Consider the following 21182-nt stretch of genomic DNA (forward strand, 5'->3'; position numbering starts at 1 on the left):
GAAACCACGCGGCGTCAACTAGTAAAAAATTAAAGTAACTATTATTGTTTTCAATGTCGATAACTTTGTGATTTTTTCATTTCGATCGCGGATGGATGGATGGATGGATGGATGGATGAAGTTATAAACTTTATCCATCGCGCGCTGAGTAACTGTAAGCGTTCATAGAAAACCCATAGTTAGCGAGCACTTACAAGTAAGCCCAGAGTGATAGCTAAATGCTTTATAGTATTTCCCACCCTAAACCTTCAGAGCTTTTGAGGCGATCTACCCTCATACCTGCCGGTTCAAAGTTCAAATAACATCGTTCGCGCGACATATCACCCGGCCACTTAGTTATCGCCGTGAGCCCTACAAATCGTCCGGCTCTAGGTAAATGTCCTATGAAATTGCATCGTGAGTCCCGCTCGGACCATAAACAATGCGAAACGCGACGCGTTTATGATCCAATAATAGCGAGCTGAGACAATATTATCAGCGGCTGTCACTGATATTGCAAGGCCCGGATTCTCTGTGTTATTCGAACCATCAGAAATATATTATGAGAATAAATCCATTTTTACCTTAGTCACGCCATATATATATATATTTGATTTTTCGATCTACCTAATATTATAAAAGCAAACCGGATAATCCAAAAACCTCCACAAGTCGAAAAATCACGTTTTTTTCCCTTCCCTTCAACCCCACTTACTATTTTTTCGAATGTCAACCCTCTTTAAATATTGGATAGATTTTCACTTTGCAATTGCACTTTGCAGAGTCAACATCTCCTGAGGATGCTTCGGTTTCGTGGTGAAAGTACGTAGAGAGTATTTTGTTTAAATACAGTGTTATTGATTTGTTAACAATATATAAAAAAAAACAACGATCGATTTAATTCACACTCAGTAACTTCTCTAATTACAGACAGACGAACAAACATACAAAAATTAAAAAAAAACCTTGCTTGCATAGAATCTTATAAATAACTGCGTATACTCGTAGAACTTGAGACATCATAGTCATTTTGAAATCAAAGACAGACACTTGTAGTGTAGTGATGTACTAGAAAGATGAAAAGAATAGGGTAGTTGACTAATATCAAATTTAATATAAACAATATTCCATGTACCCTTATTCCATGTACACGAAACTACGTGTACATGGAATAAGGGTCCGAAATATTATATCGATATGAAATAACAAAAGTAATGGATTTCATAGAAAACTAAGTTTAAAATCATGTACTTTTCCAATTTTCCAAACGTCAAAAACGCTGTCGTCCATTTTGTGACGTCAGAAAATTACTTGATGTAGGTATTACACGTCAAACTAATTGTTAGCTAATATTTTTGTCAAACGTTCCGTTTGGTAAAGGATTAATTAACGTGACGTCATGAAACAGTTAAAATATTAAACCACGTAAAAGTAATCCCATCTCAAAAAAATATATATGATATTTTTTTTTCAATCTACGAGAACAATTTAAGACCATTTAAAAAAAGTTTCAACTAGCCTATTAACCTGTAATATAACCTGAAAATAATTGTTATTATCTATTAATATAAATATATTAAGTAGGTATGTGATTAGTACAGTACAGGTATGTATCGATGCGATATCTCCACAATAAACCATTACATTCAGTTCGTCTTTATCTCAAACAGTTGTATGGTGTTAAAAATAAAACCTTTAACTCGTGGCTCGCACTAAGCCTCGTTACAGTGTCTCTAATGGTCTCAGCAGATAAACATCCCAGACATTAGCATTCAGATATTCAGTTACACGGCGTAAGTATAAAACTATAATTTCCCCGGCACCATCGCGCTCGTACATTCGCCACCGTGTATCTTATTACCGCATATCTTCTGCAATACTGCCACTATTTATTAGATTGAGTCGTGAGACCGTGCGCGGTAGCCGGTATAAAATAAATAAATAGAATATTCTAGTGCCCATTCAGTGTTTCCCAAACTTCATAAAAGGACTAACCCAGGGGATTAATACCCAAACACTGATTCCCGTTCATTGGATTTTTTTCCTTAAACCTGCATCCGGAGTCTAGAATCTCTGGGACTGTTAAAGGTATTCTCTGCCATTCTAGGGTATTATGTTGGTTACAGATTGATTTGTTAATTAAGTTGTCCTGACCTTTGTTCGACGTAGGTCTTCTTATTTTTGTAATCCACTTCTGAGTATGATAAAAAGGTAAAAATCGCAACCATTTGTCGAATACTATAATTTGGAATAATAGAAGCAGCTATTCGGCGGCCTGAATATTATCCGGTCGAATACCGGATTTATGACATAAATATTTAATTATATAGATAATTCAAAAACGAATAGGTACGTTCTCGATTCAGTATGACATGAAGCGTTGCACCAGAAATTTTCAATATTATTCAAGAAAAATGGCGTTTTATGTTTTTAAATATTTCACAAAAAAAATTGTTCACAAAAACTAAAGAAATAAGATGGAGTATTTTTTATCAATGGTAATTATTGATTTTGAAATACAAATTATGAAAAAAGTTTGTAGTGAATGTCAAGGAGACGCGTGACGTTTGTTTTTTATAGGTTTCACCGGCTTCACCAAGCTGCTTGTAAAGACTCATTCTGGATCATTTTTTTTCTGTAATTTTTAGGTGATTAATTACAAGGGAGTCAGACTCGCACTTGTCCGGTTTTATTTGAGAAGACTAGTTTGCGAAAAATATGTTCGGAACCCTAAAAACAGATGAACCACCAAAACCAAGCCAAATCGATTCCAAATGAAATACTTAAGACTTGAAATGTTGCATTTGAACAACCACAACCACAAGCTACCAGCAATGAAAATAAATATAAAATAAAATCTTTAAAGCATCAGAGACGTATAAGGACTATGTGTGTTATGTATAGTGTCTTCGCTCGGTGTTAGGTTCAAATAACAATAATTTAAGGTATTTATTAGTATATTTTGATATGTATTTTATTCATTATTGTAGGTATTTGTGTAATATTGTTTATGTATTAGGATGTAAATTATTTGTATGTATGTGTATTACTAATACTATGGTTATTTTTGTTTTACGCCACCTGCTGATGTCCTTAAGTTTTCCTAAACCGAAGGTTGCCTGGAAGAAATCGCTACTTAGCGATAAGGCCGCCTTTTGTATGCTGATCTCTTCCTAATTTGTTTTTTATTTCAATTGTTTTTGTCTTTGTGGTGTGCAAATAAAGTATATTTATCTTTATCTTTATTTTAAGATAGTTTGATGGTATTTGCCGGTGCCCAGATCTAAATCGATACTCAAGTTGGGAACCGTTGACCAAGTAGGAAACCAATAAAGTAACGGTGTTAGCTTACGAAGAGGCTGTAAGTTGGTACTATGAAGGACTGGTTGCCTTCTATCAGTATTAACATTTTTTAGGGTTCCGTGCCTCAAAAGAAACTAACTGAACCCTTATAGGATCACATTGGTGTCTGTCCGCCTGTCACGACCATTTATTTCGGGAACGCGTGGAGGTCATTTTTTTTATTCTTTACAAGTTAGCCCTCGACTACAATCTCACCTAATAGTAAGTTATTATGCAATCTAAGACAAAAGCGGGCTAATTTGTTACGAGGAGGATGAAAATCCATACCTACCCCTTTCGGTTATTATACGACATCATACCGGAACGCTTAATCGCTCGGTGGTAACTAGCCACGGCCAAAGACTGCCACCAGACCTAGACCAATTAAGAAGACCCCAATGGGCCCAGCCAGTGATAGAACCCAGGACCTCCGTGTAAATCCACCGCGCATACCTCTGCGCCACGGAGGCCGTCAAAAACCATATTTATCAGCCTATTTTAACGGCCAAGTACAAATAGTACAGGCCTCCCTTCTTATAGATAGACTAGCTGACGCCACTCGGTTTCACCCGCGTGATTCCCGTTCCTGTATCAATACGGAGATAATATAAAGCCTATAGCCTTCCTCGATAAATGGGCTATGTAACACTAAAAGAATTTTTCAAATCTGACGAGAGACGAGACAAACAAACAAACTCTTCAGCTTTATAATATTAAGTATAGATAAGCGTATGTAAATTGTAAACTATCCGACTAAAATCAGCTAAATATACGGATAAGAAATCACACATGATCGAACGCCACATCATCAATAACCGTTTATTGGCGATACATTCACGATTGATTAAATTGCAACCCAACCGGTTCCTGCTCGCCATTATGATAAGTGATACCAGGTTTATTGCTCTATTGCACAATCCATGTTCATACTAGACTAGCAGAACCCCGCAGTTTCACCAGGGTAGTTCCCATTCCACTGGGAATATACCAGATATAGCCTATTTTTAGCAGACTCAGAAGTGGATTACAAAAATAAGAAATCCAATGTCGAACATAGGTTATGATTCACACTATTTGTCAGGACAACTTAATTAACAAATTATTATCTTCTAATTTGAATGTATTAAAAGTATTTTGATTAGTTATTAATTATAACTGACTGTGACGTCACCCGGGTTTCAGCTGAAAATCAGCGCTGGGTATTGTTTTATTGCTATGAACGGCTAATGCTTAGCTGTAAACCTTTTCTGTTTGGTGTCACAGACAGTCATATAATATCTAAGATAGGATGTACTGTTTGTGACACTAAAAAAATTAATAAACTTATTTTCTTTCCTTCTTTCTTTCTAAATCAAACTGTAACCAAAATAAGACCCTAGAATGGTAGAGAATACCTGGAGCACTCCCAGAGACTTGTGACTCCGGATGCAGGTTTAAGGGATCCCTTCCGACATGCCAACACTCACCCTTCAGTCCTCAAGTTATCCTCCCCGCCTATCCAAAATAACCCATGAAGCATTAGACAACATTGTGGCCGGGTCGAACGTAACGAGACCGCTGAAGACGACCGTACGACGAGCGCCTTATATCGCCAGTCGTACCCGGCCAATCGCTACCGCTCTCTAACTTCCTACTTTTTACTGAAACAAGTCGCGCCACCTAGCGTCGGCACGAGCCAACACGAGATCGAGCGACGTCATATCCGTCTCAGACTACTTATTTCCTACACTACGATATTCCCTGATAATGTAGCTTTGTATTGGTGAAACAATTTTTAAAATCAGTCCAATAGTTTCAAAGTAAATAAACAATCAAACTTTTCCTCTTTACAATACTAGTATAGACTATAAAAGACGCCCATTACTTCGCCCGACCCGACACACAAAAAAAAATATCCAAAAAATATCATATTTTTACTTTATGTCAAACTTGCAGATGATCCGTCCGCTTTTAGAACTCCTTAATCCGGCAGTGTCGCAAAATCCGTTCCTAGCGAATGTCTACCAAATATAAACTACCTCCCTGTCAATAATTTATATTTGTACGTCTATCGGTTTTCTAGATTTTGTGATGAGTGACCTTTCGCATTTACATATTTAGAAGATTAGTAGAAGCTGACAAAGACAATACTAGTAAATAAATAATCCGACACTAATCAAAAGTTAGTGAAACTGGCCCTAATACTTACCTTCATTGGCTAGTAGATAGTGGATAAGCATCGCAGACTTTAATATGAGCAGTTCTACGTTTAGTTCGTGGCAATTTCCTCCGAGGGGCCCTTTAATTATGTGCCTCATTAGCAATTTCCCACAGCATCAGAAACTAGTTAATACGTGCTAAGTCCCCGAGGTGGTGCAATGAACAATTTTATCACCTCTGTTCAATTAATTGCATAATATCTACCATTAGGTTTTCTACTAAGTAGATAGATAAACTTAGTCCAATGACTAAACCTATGTTTATTTTAATAATATATTATCATCATTAACAACCCATATTCGGCCCATTATTGGGCACGAGTCTCCTCTCAGAATGAGAGGGGTTAGGCTAATACTCCCTTAGTAGGCTAATAGATTCATAGTTCGAGACACATGATATTTGATTTCTTACTCATTGTAATTACTTCTAAATAAAAAAGCTAGCTATACTTGAATTGAATATCTCACATGACTAATTGATACTCTCCGACCAAACTAGTTTTTACGGCCGAAACAGAAACCGAACTTCAGCTTCAGCCATAGTTTCGGTTTCGGCCAGTTTTTCGCCGAAACCGATACTAAGCCGAAAACTGAAACCTTCGGTGGGACACTATATTGACAATCTCTATTCACAATTCAGACGAACGTCGAAAGCAGACGAAGCAATGAGATTGAATAATGAGATTTAACAATAAGAAACAATGCGCATCATATTTGCATTGCGCTACAGCGCCAGTGGCTTCCCCTCTCTGCTCCCATCGCCTATCTATGGAGTAACCGAAAAGTAACCGACGGCTCTGCTCGGGCTGCAACCCGCTGCCCGCACCTCGCTTCGCCCATGTCAACCAAACTAGCATAAAAAATACAATCTATGCAAGCTAAGCCGATTTATGCAGATCAGACAAAAAATTATGTGGTGAGGTTACCACTCAATCCACCATGTAATCGAACAATTCTCTGGGAGCACATTATTTGTTTTGACACAGCTCAGCGAATCGCGAAGCTGAAGTGCCAATGAACAGGGCATATAGTTCGAAGAACCGATGGCCGTTGGGTTCCTAAGGTGCTGGAATGGCGACACTACACCGAAAAACGCAGTGTTGGTCCACCCCATTAGGTGTACCGAAGACATCAAGCGGGTTGCAGGGAGCCGCTGGATGCTGGCGGCTCGAGACCGTAGTTAGAAGTTTATGCAAGAGGCCTATGTCCGGCAGTAGACGTCCGTTAATAATGATGATGATGATGATGATGATGATGATGATGATGATGATGATGATGATGATATAATTTTTGTTATCGGATGCACCGAAATCAGGAAGAAGAACGTTCGCTACGTATGGTCATGAATAACTATTAAACGTCTGGGCGCAAAGACTATAAGCAGTTAGCATTTTGAACGTTAGTGTCTTCTCTATAAGTTACAGACGTATGCATTTAAATAACTAGGCACACCATCATTACTTTCATTTCCCACAACGTAAAAGTATTAACTCATTTCGATCTGTACAATTAAAGACTGAATTGGCAATTCATACTAAAAATGGCTGCGGAGCCCATAAAGTGCAGGTTTAACCGCTTTCCCAACTCCAGCTCGATCGGCCAATCAAAGCCATTAGGTACCATTAGGGCATATATTATCAGTGTCGGAGCTAGTGCCAAAGATCATTTTTGCTGCTAAAATATGACGCAGCCAAATAGCATTTCTGTTTGAAGCAATGCTACTTGACACCGCCAAGCAATGCTGCCTTTGAGGCCTTGCTGATAGTAGTTATAAGCATATAACTAAATATAGCTCACGAACTTAAGACCAAGTTGCAAGCCAGTGTAAATAGTAGGTGTATTCTGTTGTAGACGTAAATTTTTCACTTTATATCGACTCGGGTGTATTTCGGAGAATAAAGAATCTGTGAATATTTGAGACGTTTCATTGAGATCGAAATATCATTGCAATAAAAAAGTATTTATTTTTTTATAAAGAAAGAAAAGATTGTGGTGTGCATAAAATAAATATTAGTTGCGAAAAATGTCATGCAATTTAATAAACTCTACATAACACTCGTTTTCTATTCAAAACGTATTTATATTTACCAAGATTACTTAATACCATATACATAATGGTGGGGAGTATTTGCCATAACATTGGTTTTATATTCTTTACCGAAAATTAAATAAAAATGTTCAAGAACATGTGTTCTAAAATTAATATTTTCGGGGTAAATAAATCTTAAAAATCTTTTGTAAATAGATCTTAAAAATGTCCCTTATACGCATCCTTATAATTACTTACATAGCCAAGTTTTACATATTCTAAAATGCAAGGATAGATAAAGGCGTATGTTACACGGAATTATTTGAATTACTTTGTATGAAAACATAAAAAGCTTTTATTTTTTACTTAAAAAATATTTTCTATGCTGTTCGGCTTCTATAAGTGGACTCGTCAACACCTTGAAGTAATGGGAATTACACCCGAGCAACCTGTATAGGTACGTATTCTACTTTACGCAGCATATGCCCTAGCGGCGACTCTGGCACGTGTGGACATTTCATCTAGGCGTTGGTTCAATGTCTCATTATACCATTGTGCCGTATAGGTTTACTGTACGCTCACTTGTATAGAAGATGAGTTCCTGCGATACCTTAATTGACGAGAGTTTGCGTTCCCGAAACCTTAGAGCTTTGCATAATAATGGCGTATAATCCCTTATCGAGAGTTTGTTATTAAAGCGAAGACTCACAAGTAACTAGTGGATATTTAAATAAATTATATCTCGTTAAAATCTACTTAACTGGCTGTTCGCAGTTAACTGTTCATTATCATCATTACTATAGTCTTTGCCACAAGAGAAACAGTAGAATTTGTGATTTCGAATTGTCTTTTATTCAACTGATATGATTATAATAATTATTTAACCTAACGATTAACTTAATGAGTAAACGGCATGTAGAAATAGATAGCTGCAGCATTATTGGTACACCGGCTAACCTCGTGGCCAAGTACAAAAAGACCTATACGAGTAGGAATGAAGAAGAGAAGATATTTTTTACTTTTACTGCATAAAAATTACCGTGACGACTTATATGTTAGTTCAAAAAATTCGACCGATGTCGATACCTTAAATCAGAATTACCCCCAGATTTATTATGTACTCCGCATTTCTGCTAATAATTCAATCAAAAAGCCCCTTGAGTTTTGGTTTACTCCGCACTTCTGAAAATTATTCAATATAATAATTATAATCATCCCGTGAGAATACCGAGACAAAATATAGCCTATGACACTCACAAATAACGTGCCTTTCTAGCGGTAAAAGAATTTTCAAAATCGGTTAAGTAGTTCCAGAGATTACCGCCTACAATACCACAAACTTTACCTCTTTATACCTATTCTTCTTAATATAAAATACGAAAGGTCATTCATCAAAAAAACTCGAAAACCGCTTGACGTGCATAGATGAAATAGGGCAGGGACGTAGGTTATAGTTAGTAGAGGTCCGCTAAGAAAGGATTTAGATATAGGGCCGGATTAAGGAGGTCTAAATGCGGACGAAGTCTCGGGCGTCCGCTAGTATTAGTATAGAAGTAAGTAAATTTTTGCCAGGATCTTCGCTCGCTTAAACCCTCCGGTGTCGCCGTAGTGGTCCCACATGGAGCCATCGGCACTAAGTAACAAAAAAATAACAGATTTTAATCAATGATTAATTAATTTAACGATTGTGGAAACATCCCCTTAACGTTAGCGGGCACACAATACTTTAATTAAAACGTCGTCGAGTATCGGGCGGAGTTCGGAGCGTGCATCTAACGGCAACGATGAATTGTTCCCTACTTTCCATATAAACTGCTCACAGTACCTCTCGGGTAATTGAGCATTGAGGCGATAGACATAACCAATGGTCGATTACCCATTGACCAGGCGCTGGGCATTCCTTCGCCACGTAATTATTATGTAGAACGCACCAGGAAGTATCATTTCAGAATAACAAGAATGTCGTTCGATTAAATTTATGACATCTATCTATACAAATAAATAAAATTGAAGTGTTTGTTCGTAATTTAAAAATAACAAATAACATAAATGAGTATTTTTATTATTCTTTTAGAAGTTACTACAATCTGACGTGTTGGTAAGTGATGATGCAATTTGCTTAGTTGAAAGCTGAATAACTTGTTAGGAAGAGGATGAAAATCCACACTTTCATCACGACATCGTACCGGAACGCTAAATCGTAGTGCCGCGCCAGTACGTCTTTGTCGGTAGGTTGGTAACTAGTCACAGCCGAACCCTCCTACCAGCCAGACCTGAACCAATTAAAAAAAACCTCAATCGGTCCGGCCAGGGATCAAACCCATACGCGCATACCACTGCGCCATGGAGACCGTCAAACGGTTGGTATCTTTAGTATAGCTAGACATACCACATTTTATGAAAACTGAAAGTAAGTCATACCAGGGGTAAGACTGTTTCAAGGGTCCAAATTCTCATTCAAGTATTTTATTGTAATTTTCTTACGGAATCATGTCTCCATTCGCTAAACCTTTAGTTATGTGGCAAACCTTCGTTAGAGACCCTTAGTTTCCATTAAAAAATCTTTAACGGTGTTTTTTGAATGAGGTAAGATAAAGTCGGTGCGACCACGGCTCTATCGTTTACCCTTTCTTTTGGCTTCGCCGTAGTCGGGTAAAAATAGGCTAACAACGTTCCAAAGCAAATCAACACCCGGATAAACAAAAATTTAAAAAAAGTTTTATTGTATTCTTATTTACTTAATTAATTATATTTACTCGTTAGTTGCCAACTTCATTGTGTACGTGAAACAGTGGAGTATTTTCCTAATTAATTCGCCGCTCTTTCACCGTTAGGCTCGGCTAATCTGTTGTTAGACGGTAAGTAAGAGTCGCCAATTAAAGGGTAGGTACTAGTGAGATAAACTGAGGAGAATGCTAACCGAGCGGCTTCCGTGTTCTACTGCTGGACTACTCGTAGACTACAAGCCCTTGGAAAAAAATAACCTGTGAAATGAACCAACGTGAATAACGCTTAGAAGGCTGTTACCATATCAAAAAAATAATTCTGAGCACTATGCCGTCATTTCTGAGCGGTACAGGTAAGTAAATGGTACATTTTTATTATTAATTTCTTCGTTAGGTTGCTTGGAAGAGATCGCTTTTTAGCGATAAGGCCGCCTATTGTGCATTTTTTTTCTACTATTATTTTTCTTGTATCGTATGTTTCTTTGTGGTGTACAATAAAGTATATTTTCATATCATTTTCATTTCATAGTAAAAATGAGAAATTACGACTAATTATTATTGATGTACGGCTTTCTTATTAAAAATAAATGTCGAAAAATCTAGTGCCGTACAAAAGTGGTGGTTCCGGAATAAGTCAGTGCAAAATGACCTAAATTGAAGAAGCAATAGGTCATTTATTACTATACTATACGGCATTTGTATAATTTCTTTTATACAGATAATTTACTCGTAAACGCCGTGCATATTTCCAGCGTCGAAAGCCAAGGGTCGCAACCGTATCCGTACACCCATATGATATAAGGTCATTGTAAAATGTACGGCATCCTGTTCAAAATATTATTTAACACGAACAATATTGTTTAATAATTATGCCGCCCAAAAATTATAGTTGATATTTGTTTAAATAAATAATTATCGAAATGTACCGCTCAGAAATGACCAGAGTTATTTTCTGATAAAGTAACAGCCATCTAAGCGTTATTCACGTTGGTTCATTTCACAGATTAATTTTGTCCATGGGCTTGTAGTCTATTGCTAACACAAAAAAGCTTTCAAAAAATTAAACCTACCGAACTCGTTTGACATTTAAGATACTCGTACTTTCATTGAATTAGGATTAGGACATTTTCAATTGAAGCACTGAATATTGGCTTAACCCCTCTTTTTCTAAGAGAAGACTGCTCAACAGTGAGCCGAAAAAAAAAAAGAATTTTCAAAATCGGTCCACAAATGACGGAATTATCGCTGGACATACATAAAAAAAAAAAAAAAAAAAAAAAAAAAAAAAAAAAAAAAAAAAAAAAAAAAAAAAAAAACATACATACAGCCGAACGTAGAACCTCCTCCTTTTTGGAAGTCGGTTAATGAGTTACTAATGATGATGATGATAGTAGATATAGTAGTAGTTAACAAAATGATTATATAGATCACTAGGGGAACTACCAGTTAGTTCTATACTATAACTAAATACAACTATCATTTATTAAAAAATATGTATTTAGTAGCACTGCATAAGTTGTTATTCTGAGAACGAGGGGAATTCCCAAGTAACTACATGTTAAGATATTTAAGTAAACATCAATTAAATTAACTAGATACCTACTTCAAATGTAGGTACTTAAAGATAATTTGTTATATCAAATGATTTCTGTCATGCACATGCCAATTATTAGACAATCAGTTTTATCTATGACTTTATTATCTATGCAACCTTATTATTTTTAGTAAATTTATTATCTATAGGCCTTATTAGAAGGCTCAAAGTCGCTCAGCGGTGGATGGAGCGAGCAAGCTATGCTTGGAGTTTCTCTGCATGATCAAATCAGAAATGAGGAAATTCGCAGACAAACCAAAGTCACTGACATAGCTCAACAAGTTACGAAGCTGAAGTGGCAATGGGCAGGCCACATAGTTTGATGAGCCGATGGGCGTTGGGGTCCCAAGGCGCTGGAATGGCGACCCCACACTGGCAAGCGCAATGTTGGTCGCCCAAGGTGAGCCGAAGACATCAATTGGGTTGCAGGCAGCTGCTGGATGCTGGCGGCTTGAGACTGATACCATTACCTTTCCCCTACCCTACCTACCTCTACCCTACCCCTACCCTGCGTCAACCAGACTAGTCTCATTTTAAAAAGTTTGTTAGCCTATGCTCCTTTCATTCATTTATATGTCCATTTTTTAATTTTAAACAATGTTAATACAAAATATAATATAAAACACTATTAAAAATTTATAAAAAAAAATCAACCCCACCTCTGTGGGAAATTTTTTTATTATTATTATTATAGCCAATAATGGAGTTTTAACTGTGGTTTTCGAAGGTAGCAGCTTTCAAGGGTCCAGACAAATTATATAGGGACTTGCCTCACTAAACATTACCCCTCTATCAAAGATCAAGAACTACAACTGTTTCTATAACCAATGTTTAACTATTGTTGTAATGTCGTGTAAAGAGCTCCTTAAAAATGCTGGTGTGTTTAATTAAATGGCATGAAAAACAGTCAACAACTTCTAATTTACTAAAAGATGAAGTTACATTTCTTTTGTAAGTTCGCAAACAGCAAAATATAGATCAAGTAATCAAATAATCTGTTTATATATGTCACCAACTGGCTGACCAATCAGGGGCAAGTTCAGACAGTTGATGTTTTAAGATTGCAGTTTAATGGTTTGACTTTGATAGATTATAATGTACCGAAAAATAACATGTTAAATTCTAAACAGTATGTTCAGTTAACAATATATCGACAGACTACAATATCGCAAGAGAGATTATAAACTAACGTATTTTACAATTTAACGGTAACATAGGTATATATTCTGTAGATAGTCTAAGCTATGTTTTTATTAGCCTGTGTAAAAATTTGATGTGTGTATTACCCTACATCCCTACAACGTCACCCCTACAACGTCGGCCCAGGGAACCCAGGTATACGGTCACTAAATATATTATGTACTGGTGTTAATTATTTTCAATGTGTGAGTTTACTTCCTCCCTCTCAAAAAATTACATACAACTTTGTTGGTGAATTTGGGTGCAATACAAACGCATATGTACTTGGTCTGAGGTCCAGACTTAAGTTTATAGCATATTTTTTTTATACTTACCTACTTTAAACTATGAAATATTTGTCTACTCATACTCAATAAAGTTGTAAATGTAAAACGTACAAAACCGAACTCAAAAGGCTTTTGTTAGTATACCGAAACTAGAGACCTACTTGGCGAATAATACATCGTATTGAAAATTAATATTTAAAATATTTCACTTACCAAAATATAGTTCGAGTTCGCAATTATTAACAACTTTACATGTCCAGCACACTAACACAAAATTATAACGTTCATAAATTAAAACGGACAACTAGCGTAAAAAACCACATTTTATATTTATTTTACAGATATTTACGATAACACATTACTGCAGAAAGTACAAGACATGAAAATAAAAAGTCATTGAGTGTCGTATACAATGATCATTATTTATTATTTTCCATTCGTTTTAATTCCAATTTTCAACAATTTATTGAAATACGTAAATAAAATTTTAAATCAAAACAAAATACAAATTAAAATTTGACCACAGATGAGAAATGAAGAAATTTAGCAGATAAAAAATGATAAAGAGAAACCAGAGACAATGTACCAAAGGCATACAGAATAGGCACATAGGTGTCTAAGCGTACAGAGATGTAAATGTTAAATTCTTTTCATGAAAAAAGTCCCCCAGAAGAGGCGCTAATGTCTTATTGGCGCTCATTGTCATTTGGTAATGTCGATCTTAGTCTTATTGTCATTAATGTGTAAAGTGTCCAGTACACAATGGCGTATTCTGGCCCACTACAATGCAATCGGCATTGTGTCCGGGGAATGATGAAGCATAGTGGCTCACAATTGTCAATCGTGGGCCATGGCGCACAATCAGGAAATTGACGATTTTTCGGGCACACTTCAAAGGAATTGTGACGTATCGTGGTCTGTGGTGTGAACACAATCGCCCATTGCATATTTCGCCCTCACCGCCGACCGCTGATCGAGATTCGGGACAGCTAGTTGTTGCGTGTTACTTAATAGGGATGATGACTAGGTTTAAATATATTGATTTTTATGATACATTCGGGTAAATAAGGTCAATGTTATCCAATTTATACTTAAAAAGCAAAGATTTACCGAATGTTTGCAAAATAAGATTATAAAATTTCAAAATCTATTAACAATCTTTTATTGTAATTAGATGAAATTCATACAGTTTTAGCTTACTTACATTAGATGTGACATTTATTAATACATGAACTTTAAACTTATACGCACAAATAACAAATATAACGATCATTGTGGACCTACGACGTCATTAAATCGTGCCATTTTGCATGGGGCGTTTTTCAGGGATCCGCGGCAGCGCCGTAAATCTGACCCTTTAAGTGCCTGTAACTGTAGTTCCGAAAGTAATGATCGCAGATACCCTGTTTTTTACAAAATTGCTTTACTATTAGCATACTCCTAATTTATATACTATTTCAAAAACTGTCATCATCCCTATTGAATTTTAGATCCCTCAGAATGTCATTATCTCTGATGAACACAGACGATAGAAAAGCCTCGTCTAAACATAATTTAATCGATTTTCAGGTCAATGATGCATGGAATCGCATTGCAGACAAGTTATCGTGGCCTATAGTTGTGCATTGCAAAGCATGGCCCATCACAACCCATTGTGTACTGGAATCTGTATGACGCTGTCAATTTTAGTTCAGGTTTTAGCTGCGGGAGTTCTTTTATGAAAAGGACTCTACAATAGCATTTTATACTCCGCGCCACGAAACAAGTCCCATAGACACGGCGCTAATGTCAAGGCGCTCATTGTAACTTTTGGTAAAAGGCGGTCCTAGGCTTCGACCATTATTAACAGGACCTGCCTCGCTAACCGTTATTCCGCTGGCCAAGATTAAAATCAATCTAACCGCGTTTATAAAATCTGTTGCTATAGAATCGATGTTTCATTGTAGTAATCGTTTTCGTCGTGTAAAGAGCTCCCTAAAAATGCCGGTTTGTGTAGTTTAATGGCATAAAAAATGGCCAAAAACTTGTTGTTTAGTAAAAGATGGAGTAACGTTTCATTTATTGTTGTTGCGAGTTAAATTTATAGTTGTGTGTAGTGTATGGACATAGAACTTAGACCATTAATAACTGGACGTGGTTCGCTAACCGTTACCCCTCTGGCAAAGATCAAAAATCTATGATCTAATGCGTTTATAAAACCTGTTGCTACAGAATCGATGTTTCATTGTTGTAATCGTTTTCGTCGTGTAAGGAGCTCCCTAAAAATGCCGGTTTGTGTAGTTAAATGGCATAAAAACGGCCAAAAACTTGTAGTTTAGCAAAAGATGGAGTAAGGTTTCATTTGAAAGTATTTTATTAAATTTTTAATAAAAACAATTTATAAAAAGAATCGATTCTTTTGACGAAACAGCCAAACATCGATCAGTAATCGAATATTCTATGTATTTAATCTGTGGATAGTCTAAGCAATGTCACAGTAAATATGCAAGCAGTAGTTTGACTTCATACTAGAGGTCAAAACGCGAGCTATACCTCAATTTCAATTTACTAGTTAAATAGATTTTATTAATTAGAAATAAGACTAACTCACTAACATACTAAATTTAAAACAGATACACTAACAATATACTAACATAGAAAAAAAAATTAAAACTGTTACTCTTATTAATTGAAAAACTTGTTTAATGTAATAATATAAGGAAAAATAAAGGCTTTGAAATTGAGAAAAACATAAGGGCTAACATAATCTACGGAACCCTACACTGCGCGTGGCCCGACACGCACTTGACCGGTTTTTTAATATTTGGTCACGTAGTGTGGAGGTAATACCTAGATGGCATCACCAAAATAAACAGATGAATACGACCTATCCTTCAAGGTCATTGATTAGTATCAGCCTTATTTAAATCTACCAATCAAAAAACAACACGCATTTTATTGATCACTTCTTATTTTACTACAATTTACAAAATATTTTATTTGTTTACATAAAAAAGTATATTTACAATCACAAAACTAAATGGAAATACAAAGTTGGCAAATGTAATTAAAATGCTAGAGGCAGGCAGCCCTATCACATGTTTACGTACCGCGCGCTGTAAATATTTATTTCAAAAATACGGCCGAGTATACTGCTTGTATATATTTTGACTGTGCACAATGTGTTTGTTAGTGTGTGTAAAAATTACGCGTGTGTGTATTGCGAGTCAAATTTATAGTTGTGTGTAGTGTATGGACACAGAATATACTTAATGGTGTTAAATGTTTTCGATGTTACCTCGTCCCCCTCAAAAAATTACAGACTTTTTTGTTGGTGAATTTGGGTGCGAACCACGTCCAGTTATTAATGGTCTAAGGTCCGTAGGTCATGTCATGTGTGTAGGCGCTGTCAATTTTAAGTCGTATTTAGCCGCGGGACTTCTTTCGTGGTGCGGAGTCTAATATTACCATCATAGACATATTCAATATCATAGATCATAGAATACTACCACAGAATACTTTATTACTATCACAAACGTCAATTAGTAAAGATATAAATAATAATATTTAATTATTTACTTTTTACTCATTTTGAATTTTGAAAAGATATAAATATATGATAGGTTGCATTAAATTTGCATCTCTAAGTTAGGTTGTAACTGCAGTCTATTATGCTGCACTTTCCCTGACTAGCTTATTGTGTGTTTAAAAACTAAAAAGTAAAAATTGGAGATATCAGGGCTGAAGCCTGTAGGACTCCGGCTTACAGGGCCTCGGGTGCCTTTGATTTTGTCCATTTGTTTTGATATGATCAATGCATCTCACTTCTAGAAGCCTCATTAGATGTATCTGTAAAATAAAAATGGGATGCGCCCGTTTGCTCACGATTGTAACTATCGTTATCGTGTTAATGATACCAATATCAGTTCAAAATGAAAACATTGAATGCCCTCACAAATGTGACTGTTTAGAAGAGTATGTATATGTAGACTGTTCGAAAAAAAATTTGGTGTCAGTGCCAAGAATTCCAAAGTGGGTGGGGAAATTAAACCTAAATTACAATAAATTAACAAACGATGTTACCAATGTATTTGAAGGTCTGTTATCCTTACAAAGTTTGAAATTGGATGATGATGCATTCACTAGCATTCCTATTTTTCTGCACCAGAACCAAATAGAGGAAATCAGCATTAATAGGAACAACATAAGTGCAATAAACATTGGTCATTTTCCTGCAAACAGTACTCTAAAATCATTAAGCATAAACGGCAATCACATTAAAGTGATAGAGGAAGGTGCTCTTAACAATCTAACCAACTTGGTAATATTGAAGTTGAACAGAAATGAAATAGTATCACTACCCAATCAGCTGTTTAAGCATCAGTCCAATTTGAAAATTTTAGAACTAAATCATAACAAAATACATGTGATCACAGATATGCTCTTTAGAGGATTGTCTAGTCTGACTACACTGAAAATTAAATATAATAATATTGAAAACATAATGGATGGTGCATTTTTTGGATTTAAATCTGTGAACTTGTTACAATTAGATCATAATAGAATACAAAATATATCTAAAGATTGGATGTATGGCCTGGAATCATTGACTACTTTATCTTTATCAAATAATTTAATAACCCAAATTGATTTTGGTAGTTGGGAATTTTGCCCCAGTCTAAAGGAATTAGACCTATCTCACAACTATTTAATTGAGATAGAAAATCGCACATTCCAACATTTGACTAACTTACTCACCCTCAATTTGAGTTACAATAATATATCTGCTATATTGCAGGAAGCTTTTAGTCATATGGTGCAGTTGCAAATACTATTTTTGAATAGAAACAAAATATCCTGGACAGTAGAAAATATGACAGGACCATTTTCAAAACTCCAGAATCTTGTGAAATTTAATTTGTCAGATAATCACATCAAATCAATAAGCTCAAGAGATTTTGAAGGCTTATCTAATGTTGTTGAGTTGGATTTAAGATCAAACAATATCACATCAATTCAACAGCATTCTTTCAATTCAACATCCAAAATAAAAAAGCTATATCTGAATTCATCATCCTTAATATGTGATTGCAAATTGTTATGGTTAGTTAAATGGATCAGAGATAAAGTAGAGCAAAATTATATCACAGCGACATGTGCTTACCCAGCAGAAGTAAGAGGAGTCGTAATCTCTAGACTCAACGAAGATAATTGTGGGGATTCACCTGAACCCCAAATAACAGAACACCCCAACACTCATCTAGCAATAAAGAATCGATCTACAAATTTAGTGTGTTCAGCCACATCTAAACCATTCAGTAATATGACATTTTTGTGGAAAAAAAATAGTGGTAACATCAGCAATCCCCAAGTATATGAGAATGTTACTTTAAGAGAACACGGGAAACCTTATGCCACTTCTGTATTAGGCATACCTGACGTGACAAATTCTGATTCCGGTAAATATCAATGTGTGGTCAGCAATAAATTTGGCACCACATACTCTTCCGAAGCAGTAGTTGACATTGTCACCTTTCCACAATTTACCCATACTCCAATTAATGTAACTGTAAAAACTGGTAACACTGCAATTCTTAATTGTGCAGCAACTGGTGACCCTCCACCAGAAATATCTTGGAAAAAAGATGGTGAGAATGACTTCCCTGCTGCAAGAGAGAGACGCATGATGCCAACTTCTCATCATATCTTTATTGTTAATGCCAAAACCACAGACATGGGAATTTACAGCTGCGCTGCTAAAAATTCAGCTGGGACTATCATAGCCAATGCAACTTTATCTGTTTTACAAGAACCACCATTTATAATGATGGAGAACAAAGAAGTGACAAGTGGGGACTCTGTGGTATTACAGTGTATGATAAGTGGTTCACCTAAGCCTGCGCTGAAATGGTTTAAGAATGGATCACCTATAGTACCAACTGAACGTCATTTCTTTACTGCACATGATCAAGTATTTGTTATTATTGGAGCAGAGTCCAGTGACGCTGGTCATTATGAATGTAAAATTACTAATGAACTTGTCACTAAAAAGGATATAGAGTTAAAAGTACTCCCTCCAGTTGCAATTACGGTCAACGAAGAAGATATGTTAGGTTTATTCGAGATGCACGGTAGTGCAACAGCCAAACAGAGAATGGGGGACAAGCAGATGTAGTCTTTACTCGACCCATTTGATGCCACCTTTGTTTACATAATTACTCAAAATCTATTCAACGTGAAAACATAACATTTGGTTCACTAATGAAATCCTGTAAGCTTATCTAGAACACCAAATTTCATAACTACACCATAAAAAGGTAGTTGATGAGAATGTTTAAAAATTGTAAAATTTATTTTATATTCTAAAGGTAGATCAAAATGTTACCTACTTCTAGAAAACAGTTGGGTATACAGCTAAGTATAAGTATTGTGTTCATTCATAGGGAAAAATACGAAAACAAAGAATTTCAAGGAGTTGAGTTTTTTTTTTAAATTTTCGATTTTTCGTTTAATACATTTTTAGGTATATGGTGTGCACTAGAAATTTTTAATAAAAAAATCTGAATTATCATAGAAAATCTTAATTAATTAATTTTTTATGTTTAATAAGCTATAATATGATTATGCTATAATAATTTTGAAAGGCCCTTTTTTGACTAAGATTTTTTGGAAATTTTTAACCGACTTCGAAAAAGGAGGAGGTTCTACGTTCGGCTGTATGTATGTTTTAATCATTATCTTTATTAAGTACTAGCGGACGCCCGCGACTTCGTCCGCCCTTACACCTCTTTAATCCAGCCCTTGCAGTAGTGTCGCTGGAAAAATGGAGTAACTTCTCCCGTTTTCCCAACGTAACGTTTCCCTTCACTGCTCTGCTCCTATTGATCGTAGCGTGATGAAAAGTATACTATAACCTGCCCAGGAGTATAAAGAATAATTGTACCAAGTTTCGTTTAAATCCGTCGAGTAGTTTTTGTTTCTATAACGAACATACAGACAGACAGACAAAAATTTTACTGATTGCATTTTTGGTATCAGTATCGATCACTAATCACCCCCTGATAGTTATTTTAAAAAATATATTTTTTTTGAATTAGAATTAGGTCAGAATTGACCTCTCTACAGATTTATTATATGTATGGATAGATATTATTTAAATAATAGCCCTTGACTACAATCGCACCGTGATAATGCAATCTAAGATAGAAGCGGGCTAACCTTTTAGGAGGAGGATGAAAATCCACATCCCTTTCGGTTTCTACCCAACATCGTACCGGAACGCTAAATCGCTTGGTAGTACGTTTTTGCCGTTAGGGCGGTAATTAGCCACGGGCGAATCCTCCCACCAGCCGGACCTGGACCAATTAACAAAACCTCAGTCGGACCAGCCGGGGATCGAACCCAGGACTCAACCAAACAACCAATCAGGACCGAAGTCCTCGAGCAAAATGCTCGCTACTTCGCCGCTTTGGTACACCGGCGTAGGTGTACCAAAGCGGCGAAGTAACATTTGAAGCTGTATTATTTTTTTCTGATAAGCAACAAGATGGTCTAAGGCAACAAGCTATCAAACAAGAAAGCGAACAACAAACTAATCTTAAGTACTGTGTCATAGGTACTCATAAATCTTTAAAAAATATCGTTTAACTCAGGCTTCTAGCTCGATCTTGGCTTTTCCATTTCAGGCAGATTCAAGCAAGCAAACTATCAAACAAACTTCAGCTTTATAATATTATTATAGATTTACTGCTTTCGGATTCTCAACAATATTATTTAGATTTTTAATCGACTTCAAAAAGGGTGAAACCGCGGAGTTTGGTAGTAATCACTAAAGACCAAAGAAAGTCGAGTTAGTTACTCCACTTATAA

The 21182-nt window shown here is 35.9% G+C and overlaps 2 protein-coding genes across 5 annotated transcripts in view; one reads left to right on the plus strand and one right to left on the minus strand.

Moving 5' to 3' along the window:
- LOC112051559 (protein N-terminal asparagine amidohydrolase) overlaps positions 1 to 13842 on the minus strand; it is a 116601-nt gene extending 102759 nt beyond the window's left edge. For all 4 annotated transcript variants that reach the window (XM_052885717.1, XM_024090279.2, XM_052885715.1 and 1 more), the window contains exon 1: positions 13548 to 13842. The gene's annotated coding sequence lies outside the window, so the exon portion shown is untranslated. The remainder of the gene's footprint in view (positions 1 to 13547) is intronic.
- A 3023-nt stretch (positions 13843 to 16865) lies between these two features.
- On the plus strand, positions 16866 to 19892 carry LOC112051599 (leucine-rich repeats and immunoglobulin-like domains protein 3). Its single transcript, XM_052885901.1, has one exon. It carries the CDS (start codon positions 17128 to 17130, stop codon positions 19486 to 19488), a length of 2361 nt encoding a protein of 786 aa, XP_052741861.1. The 5' UTR covers positions 16866 to 17127; the 3' UTR covers positions 19489 to 19892.
- The last annotated feature ends 1290 nt before the right edge of the window (positions 19893 to 21182 follow it).

The sequence above is a fragment of the Bicyclus anynana genome, chromosome 15 (genome assembly GCF_947172395.1).
Source record: "Bicyclus anynana chromosome 15, ilBicAnyn1.1, whole genome shotgun sequence".
NCBI classification, from domain to species: domain Eukaryota; kingdom Metazoa; phylum Arthropoda; class Insecta; order Lepidoptera; family Nymphalidae; genus Bicyclus; species Bicyclus anynana.